General features: G+C 37.6%; 1 protein-coding gene across 1 annotated transcript in view; it reads left to right on the top strand.

Annotated features, from left to right (window-relative positions):
• The window catches only part of LOC137638116 (uncharacterized), a 12,846-nt gene extending 2,857 nt beyond the window's left edge, over window positions 1-9,989 (top strand). Inside the window, exons 3-7 of the mRNA XM_068370207.1 lie at window positions 4,075-4,249; window positions 5,731-7,018; window positions 7,294-7,505; window positions 8,613-8,840; window positions 9,493-9,989. Coding sequence (XP_068226308.1) covers window positions 4,075-4,249; window positions 5,731-7,018; window positions 7,294-7,505; window positions 8,613-8,840; window positions 9,493-9,801 — 2,212 coding nt within the window. The 3' untranslated portion in view covers window positions 9,802-9,989. The remainder of the gene's footprint in view (window positions 1-4,074; window positions 4,250-5,730; window positions 7,019-7,293; window positions 7,506-8,612; window positions 8,841-9,492) is intronic.
• The last annotated feature ends 11 nt before the right edge of the window (window positions 9,990-10,000 follow it).

The raw sequence follows: 10,000 nt of genomic DNA, 5'->3' as shown, positions 1-10,000 counted from the left end.
ATTAGAAAATGTAATGCCTGTCATGTTCCAACACATCCCACATGTGCTGAAATACAGCAAAAAATAAAAAATAGAGACACAAAGGTATTCTGCTCAACATGCTTAGTCTGGATAGAAAATATAATTAAGTCGAGACTAAAGCTGCAAATAGTTGAAGAAGAAGAAGAAGAAGAGAAAAATGAACAGGATATGTGTAAGGATGCAGAGGAAATCATTGATATAACTTATGATGCCATCCAACAACATACTTATGAAGAAATAAATTATCAGATGGAAACAAATAATAGACCCAAGAGACTCTACCCGGACCTACATACTTTTAGGGAAGAGCAAGAACAAGAAAAAAAAGAAAAGAAAGATATAGTCTGTAATAGGCTGAAAAGAGGGAATTGCAAATTTGGCGAAAGATGCTACTACAAGCATCCAAAGATATGCCATAATTATGAAATATATGGTAAATGTGCGTATTTAGACGGATATGGAGACGAATGCAGAGATCTCCATCCAAAAATATGCAAAACCCTAAAAGAAGGAAAAGGATGCAGTTTCAACAAAAAATGTCGATATATGCATCCTGCAACTATGAATGAGAGTAAGAAAACTCAGCAAACTGAAAAGAAAAACAAAAATGAAACAAAAAAAGAAACAAAAAAGCAGGCCGCGTATATACCGCACTATGCACCAAAAAAAGGCCTTTCAACCCAAATCTCCACAAATAGAGCCCAACTACAAAGAATGCATCTATAATGCCAGGGGTTGGTGCAGATATAGGGATAATTGCAGGTTTACACACAAAAATAAGTATGAAGGCGAAAGAACAAATATTATGGAAAAGTTGGATTTTTTAATGGCAGAATTCCGAGAAATGAAGAAAAGAACATCATATCAGAACAGGAAGGAAGCATGGGAGAATCCATATTATTACCAATATTAAATAATGGGAATGAAACACAAACCATAATAGTGATGAATGCACAGGGTTTAGTCACGAGTAACTCTAAAAGGAAAATAGAGTTCCTAGAAGAACTAACCCAAATTGAAAAAATAGATATATTAAATATAAGTGAAACATGGTATTCCCAAGAGACTGGCAGTGATGACCAGATAAAGGGTTTCCAAACTTATAGATCAGACAGAAAAAATAGGAATCAAGGGGGAACCGCAATATATGGAAGAGACATAAATCAAGGAAAAGTCTGTGAAAAATACAGCAACACAGAATGTGAATTGATTGCGGTAGAATTTGAATTTGAAAAACTAGTGAATATTATAGTTTACAGACCCCCAAATACTAAGGAGTTTGACATAATAATAGAAAAAATAGATGATATATGTAGAAACCATAAAGACTGGAATATACTCCTATCCGGAGATTTTAACTTTCCTTTCGTGGATTGGAAAGAACGGATAGAAGAAAGTGATTGTATGTATACATATAAAAAAGAGAGTAATAGTAGCGCAGAAGATAAGAGGCAATTTGAAAAGCTTCAAGATATGCTATTAGAACATAATATGCAACAAATAAACCACATTCCAACAAGAAAGGAAAATGTCCTAGATCTAGTATTTGTGAATGAGGTGAATTATGTTAAAGAAATAATAGTGTATAACACGGGAATTTCAGACCACAATGTCATAGAATTGATAGTTCATTCCAAAGCAAGTGATCACAGAATTAATAAAAGCACAAAACTTTGGGAAGGATATGGAAAATATAATTTTTACAGTAAGAATATAAAATGGTCAGAAATAAATGAAGAACTGAATAAAGAATGGAAAAATGTATTTGTAAGTGATAATATACAGGTAAATACGGACATACTGTACAAAATACTGGAGAAAATTGTTGAAAAATATGTACCGAAAAAAAAACAATAAACAAAAGACGTGCATACCAAGAGACAGAAGGATCTTATTTCAAAAAATTAGAAAGTGGAAGAAAAATCTTGCAAAAGAAAAAAATGTGTGGAAAATGAGGGAAATAAAATGTAAGAAAGAAAATGCAAAACAAAAGATTATACAGTCGAAAGAAAATGAAAAAAGGGACTTAGAAGAAAGGACACTTCAAAATATAAAAAGAAACCCCAAAGTACTTTACTCCTATGCAAAAAAGAGGAATAAAGGGAGAATAGAAATAGGCCCTCTAAGAATTGAAGGACGGCTAACGAATGAAAAAAAGGAAATATGCAACATATTAGCAGAAAAATATAAGAGTGAGTTCACGCCAAGAATTGCGAATGAGAATAATGAAACAGAAATGAGAGAAGAAAATGTTGAATATCTAACGGATATAGATATTAATGAAGCAGATATTGTCACGGCTATAAACGAAATTAAAAATGGATCGGCAGCCGGATCAGATGGAGTTCCAGCGATTTTGTTAAAAAAAACTGCAAACACTATCGCGAAGCCGCTTACAATACTGCTAAGACAGAGTGTAGATATGAGCGAGATATATGTTAAACATAAATTAGCTTATATAACCCCTATCTTCAAAAGTGGATCAAGACTAGAGGCAAGCAATTATAGACCTGTTAGTCTAACATCACATCTTATGAAAGTGTATGAGAGGGTAATAAAAAAGAAAATAATGAACCACTTGGTCAAAAATAATTTGTTTAATATGGGTCAACACGGTTTCGTGCCTGGAAAAAGTACACAGACCCAACTGATAGCACACTATGAAAACATATACAAAAATATGATAAATGAAAAAGACACAGATGTGATCTATCTAGATTTTGCAAAAGCCTTTGACAAGGTAGACCATAACATATTGGAGAAAAAAATGAGAAAGCATAATATTGTGGGAAAGATAGGAAAATGGGTAAAAGAATTCCTGCAAAACAGAAAACAGATAGTGGTTGCAAATGACGAGAAATCAGATTAAGCCCAGGTAATATCGGGTGTGCCACAAGGTACGGTATTAGCTGCACTGCTGTTTGTTATTATGATCTCAGACATAGACTGTGATGTTGAAAACTCCGTAGTGAGAAGTTTCGCCGATGACACAAGAATAAGTAGAGAAATTACTTGTGATGAAGATAGGAACTCACTACAAAGAGATCTAAACAAAATATATGAATGGGCGGAGATAAATAGGATGGTAATTAACTCCGATAAATTCGAATCAATAAATTATGGAAACAGAGAAGGAATGGTGTATGCATACAAGGGACCTAATAATGAGACAATCACAAACAAGGAAGCAATTAAAGACCTTGGTGTAATTTTAAATAGGAATATGTTATGCAACGACCAAATAGCAACACTGTTGGCTAAATGTAAAGCAAAAATGGGAATGTTATTCAGACACTTTAAAACAAGAAAAGCTGAACACATGATTATGCTTTACAAAACTTATGTGCGTAGTACACTCGAGTACTGCAATGTGATATGGTACCCACACTACCAAAAGGATATTGCGCAAATAGAGAGTGTACAAAGGTCCTATACTGCTAGAATAGAAGAAGTTAAGGACCTTGACTACTGGGAAAGACTGCAATTTTTAAAACTATACAGTCTAGAAAGGAGAAGAGAACGCTACATGATAATACAAGCATGGAAGCAAATAGAAGGAATTACTGAAAACATCATGGAGCTTAAAATAACAGAAAGAGCAAGCCGAGGTAGATTAATAGTGCCAAAAAATATTCCAGGTAAACTGAGAAAGGCGCACAGGACATTAATCCACTACGCACCAGCATCGATAATGCAGCGACTATTTAATGTGCTGCCAGCTCATCTAAGAAACATATCAGGAGTGAGCGTAGATGTGTTTAAGAATAAGCTCGATAAATACCTAAGATGCATCCCAGACCATCCAAGACTGGAAGATGCAAAATACACCGGAAGATGCATTAGCAACTCTCTGGTGGATATACGAGGTGCCTCACACTGAGGGACCTGGGGGAACCCAAACAAAAAATAAGGCAATAAGGTAAGGTAAGGCTCTCTCTCTCTCTCTCTCTCTCTCTCTCTCTCTCTCTCTCTCTCTCTTTCTCTCTCTCTCTCTCTGTATGTATGTGTGAGTATTGAAGATTTCAACTGTACTACCCACAATGCCCTTTCCAGATGGTACCACCTGTGCTTCACCTACGACCACACAAGAGGTCGTATTCAGACCTTCCTGAACGGCCACATGGTACGACAAATGTTCTACAACGTCGGAAGACCCGTCAAGGGAGACTTCGCCAAAATCGGCAACGCGAAGACGAAGCATGAGAGCTACAGCGGTGACCTGTCGCAGGTGAGAGACAATTGGGCTAGAGTAATTAAAAGAATTCATTATTATAAATATTATCATTAGTAGCTAAGTTATAAGCCTTTAGTTGTTAAAGCAAACTGCTTTAAACCCAAGGGCTCCATCAGGGAAAATAGCCCAGTGAGGAAAGGAAACAAGGAAATAAACAAACTACAAGGGAAGTAATAAATGATCCAAAATGAAATAACACCATTAAAATTAGTATTTCATATATAAACTATATAAACTTCAAAAAGCCAACAAGAGGAAGAGAATTAAAATAGAATATTGTGCTTGAGGGTACCCTCAAACAAGAGCACTCTACCAAAAGACAGTGGATGAACAAGGTACAGAGGCTATGGCAGAACCTAAGGCTAGAGATCAATGGTTTGATTTTGGATTCTGTTAAATCAAATTAAACTACTTTTTTGTTTTACTGATTTTCTATTGGTTTATTAACGTTTATTTTATCTCAGTATACAGATACAAAGGAGAACTGACAGAGACCTTGGGATGTAAGTCCAAGAGCTTAATTGGAATCTTCACAGATATCTTGGGAATCTCTTGGATTCAGATGCATTCCTGAAACATTCAGATTTACAAAATTGAATATTTAGGCAAAATAAAAGAGATAAATATTTCTTTCCTTTATATTTTGCTACATTTATAAATGATTTAATAAAGATTCAAAACCAAAATCATGAATGGAGCAGTAATTAACTTCTTGTCTTTTTATGGAAGCCACCATCTGCTATGGAAAGACTTAATATATTATATATTATATATATATATATATATATATATATATATATATATATATATACATGTATATATATATATACATATATATATATATATATATATATATATATATATATATATATATATATAAAGCTGTGTGTGCCTGTGTGCAGGAGTGTGTTTATGTGTGTGTGTGTCAGCCTAATGAAAATAAAAATAAAAGAAAAGAGAGTTATATAGTTTTAGTATGAAAAAGCTTGAAAACAGAAGTAAATAGAGATTTCCAACAATACACGAAGATCTTTGGATTATTACAACGCCTCTCTGCTGTTTATACTCTATATCAGTCAATTCTTTTATCATTCAGTCTATTTGAATCAATCTCAAGATTTGTAGTAATTCTATTTTTTTCTGAGAAAAGATATACAGCATATATATATATATATATATATATATATATATATATATATATATATATATATATATATATATATATATATATATACGCATATATGTGTGTGTATAATATATGAGTTGATAATGATACATAAAATTAATTAAATCAAAATACTATCACTAATTGTGTGGAATTTTATTTCCTTTTTACTTGAATTCTATCATTTATATTTGTTTACATGTGAATAAGTGGATGAGAGTCCTATCTGGTTAAATCTTTAGATAAGATCAAATAGCTTTATATTTTGTCTTTTCCATTTTGAATTTATTTAACCTATATATTTTCCAAGGTGAATGTGTGGGACAGAGTTCTCCCTGACGACGACATCCTGAGAATTGCCAATTGTCAAACTGACCCTCAAGGGAACTACATATCCTGGGACGCCGGATGGACATTAAGCAACGTGACCTCTTACGACCTGTCCGTGTCAAAGTTCTGCCAAGAGGATACCTCTAAGCTTTACTTCTGGTTTCCAAGGGTTCTGGAAACGGAGGCGTTATATATATGCGAAGCCCTTGGGACCCACTTACCCGCCGTCACTAGTCTGAGGGAATCTCAACAACTGTACGACCTCCTGAATGAGAAATGGCCTGACTCGGAGAAGTGCCCTTTGTTCTATTGGAGTGATCTCAACGACAAACGAGTTGAGAACGTCTGGGTCAGGGGTCACGATGGCAAGGTGGACAACGAGTCCTACTGGGCACCTGATGAGCCCAATGGATATCGGTACGAGAACTGCGCAGCCATTCAACCTGACGGTGTCATTGATGACGACTGCGCCTGGATTAGGTGCGCACTTTGCACCTTCACCGAGCCCCAGCGGTTTATCATCCGGGGAACATGCGAGACAGAGCTCCGGAACGTATATTTCGTGGCCTATCAAGAGGAATTTGGCGGTTTGGTCTTCAATAGTTACGGTTCCTACCGCATTCGCCTGGAAAATGGGACGTGGTACTACGAGGACAAGGTCAATGGCGGTACTATCGCCTCCATGGAGGAATTCGATTTGAACTACCCGATGGGGCGCCGCTGGTGGCGGCTGGAAAGGGACTTGTGCGACGATAAGAGCGGCCAAAGGAAGAGGTTGTTACTGTCTCCTTGTAACGACGACCAGTTCACCTGTGATGACGGCACCTGCATCCCGTTGCCGTTCCGCTGTGACCTCAAGTACGACTGCCGTGACCAGAGCGATGAGCTGGAATGCGAGGTCGTTTCCTTCCCCGAGGACTACCACTCCCACTTGCCCCCGAGGGTGCCCCGGAAGGCGGACAGCAACGTCCCCATCGTGATCAGATTCGTGATCAAATCCATCGACATCGAGACGGTGGAGATGGACATGCGGCTGTCCTACGAACTGGAAATGTCCTGGTTCGACAACCGACTCGAATACATTAACCTGAAGGCGGAGGAGAGCCTCAACGCTCCGAGGGTTGACACCATGCTGAAGCTGTGGTCTCCGATCGTGAAGCTGCTGAACACGGACACCATCGATCAGCTGCTCATCTCGAAGGACGCCGTTGCGTCGATCAAGAGGATGCAAGAACCCGTGAGACGTGATGATTCAGTGGCAGCTGAAGGTGAGAGACACGTTTTCAAGGTATTTCCTTCAACGGCGAAAAGAGACAAAAGCGTTTATCTTGACTTTGATATCAGAAGATTTAATCTTGTTTGGTACTGAATTTCTAAAATAAGGATGGTGAAAACTCTGTTTTTAACATAATATATGGTAAGAAAGACGAGAGAGAGAGAGAGAGAGAGAGAGAGAGAGAGAGAGAGAGACTACGTATACAATCCCTTGTCAATATATCTCACCTTAAGCACACACATGTACTAAACTAACTTCTCTATTCAGTGGACGTGTATTCAGGCGAAGAGTGTCCCATCACCGTGTCCCGAAAATACACCACCTATTTCACTTGTCAGTTCGACCTGACCTTGTACCCGTTCGACGACCAACACTGCGACATGCACCTGCAGGTCGTCTCAGGCCTCGATTCCTTCCTCGAGGTTCACCTCAACTCGAGTGTCTCCTACTTAGGAAGCAAAATGCTCAACGAGTACCAGGTAAGAAACTTCTAGCACGTGGGACACGACCATGTTTAAAGACAATCTCATAAAAGTTGTGCCAGATGACGGTGACAAAAGGCGTTGTCTAAAGGTGTTGTCAGAAATCCATGTTAATCTTTCGATTGAGTTGTTAGATGTGGGGGGAAATAATTCTTTCGTGTGTGGAATAACTTTAAGATTTTGCTCATTAATATCGCGTCAAATGGACTCACTAGGCTAGCCATTCCCCAACCCTTACACATAGTGCAATTCTCGATTCCCCCTTATGCTATTTTTCCCCTTTTTGTTTATAAAAGTCCCTTTCCTGTGTCCCTCCTACGTCCTCCTTCCTTCTATAGCTTCTTAATTCAACCGTTTTCGAAAACTGTTTATTGTTTAACATTTGTACAAAATAGCTCGCATAATAATTTGCTTCCGGCACGAATGGTCAAAGTTTTTTTTTCAAAGGAGTAATATTTGTTTGGTTGGAGGTATTCTTTCTTACATATGTGAAAAGAAACTTCAGTTGTTTAAATATGTTTCTTATGTACAGTTGGTAATTAGACTAGAAAATTAATGTCTCTGCATTCAGTTTGGAAAAGAACTAAAAATTCTGATGTTACTCAAGTCTGTAGTAAACACATTCAGTTAAATTAAGAATGGAATACGAATTGCCAGACGTTTTTTGAAGTATAAAATATAGGGGTTCTTCGAATCATGAAGAAAAATTGCGCAATATAAAACTATTGTTACTCATTAAACTATCGCTTATTGGAACTTTAACAATAAATTTCATATTGACATCAGTTCCGTTTTGATAACCCTTGCAAATTATTCTAATTAATCCATTTTACCTGGTTACACAGGCCAGTTAATTGTCAAACGACCTTGCGTTAATTTTCAAGTTTCATCTGGCATCTTACAGCTAAATTCTACACTATGATAGTCAATATTGTTGGCTAAACCACGGTCAGGTGTGAACTATACGATGCTTTTACAATCAAACGCGCATAAGCAAACTTACAAAAGGAATAAAAAATAAGATAAATAAAATGCGTTCTTGACAAGCATCGTGAACAAGACAGATTAAACCGCTAGTGCTGCCTCTCCCACTTCTTCCTACAGATCGGACAAGAGGAGATGCTCTTGGACGTTCCCCGAGATCCAAGCGAGGTGAGAGTCCGTATCCCACTGATTCGTCTCTACGGCCATTCGATCCTCAACATCTACGTACCTTCTCTCATCCTTCTCATCATCAGCTATCTCACTCTCTTCTTCAGGACGAATTTCTTCGACCTGAAGATCATGGCGTCCCTTACGGCTCTCCTCGTCCTGGCTACTCTCTTCGCTCAGGTCGGCATTCTATTTTTAAATTCTTTACCAGCGAAGATGTATCGAGTACACAAGTACAGTGACATCTACTTTGCTTCATATTCAGATTTGATGTGAACATATTTCAAAGAAAATTTATCTGAATTATAATGTTCGCCATTGGTGTTCTTGTTAATATTTATAGAAATTATATTGATTTAAAACGTCAGTGCGGTTAATTTTCAAAACAAATGTTTTACAAAAACAGAAGAGTGCAAGAAATGGAAGTTACTACTTAATTCGCTTTTAATGAATACTTTAAAACGATTGCGCTATTGAAAACGGTTGTGTAAACCTCATCAATTCTTAATGTCTAATAGTCGCAATGATTTAAAACTTGCCTATGATTAGATTAGCAACTCCGCCTCATTTCCCGTGAAGCCAGACAGTCTAGAGGGACAATTCCTCCTTAAAATTAGAATAAGAATCATATTTTCCCTCAGATAAAAATACCATATCCGCCAGATAAGCTACCCTTTTCCTTGGATCATCAATTGGCACTAGGGATGTGGCACAAACTTTAATCTCCAAGCTTGCTCAATCCTTCGTAGCTCAGTTATTGAATTGTATCCTTAAGGAATAGCCAGTCTCTCAAAAATACTGTCCTGACCTTAAGCAATTATTCCTTTTGCAGGCTTCCTCGTCGCTCCCACAGACCTCTTACTTCAAGATGGTGGACATCTGGCTTCTTTTCTGCGTGATGATGACATTCCTGGTGATCATCTTCCACATTCTGATTGATAAGCGCTACTCCCAGGACACCCGAGTGAAGAGCATAGTGCCATTCTCGGACGACGGGAAGACCACGATCAACAGGTACTTCGATAAGGCATCCAGCATATCCAGCATGTCAGTGGAAAACTTCGAACTCGTTGCCAAGGTGTCAGTGTTTGCGCTCTTCGCAGTCTTCATGGTTACTTACGTGTCCATCATTTTAACTTAAACGGGATCGCTAATGTATTTTTCACTAATCAACGACTGTCATAATTCTGTTTAGAAAAAAAAAAATTAAAATTGCTGGCAATCACTCTTCTGGCCGCGAGCTTAAACTCGATTTGCTGTTCATGCGAACATTAGATAATAAGACTTGCGTTTTACCACCGCTACAGGCCAGAAGGCTCTCTGTGGATACTCGCTCATCG

This window comes from Palaemon carinicauda, chromosome 3 (assembly GCF_036898095.1).
Source record: "Palaemon carinicauda isolate YSFRI2023 chromosome 3, ASM3689809v2, whole genome shotgun sequence".
Taxonomy (NCBI): domain Eukaryota; kingdom Metazoa; phylum Arthropoda; class Malacostraca; order Decapoda; family Palaemonidae; genus Palaemon; species Palaemon carinicauda.
This window is presented reverse-complemented; position numbering and strand designations above follow the sequence as displayed.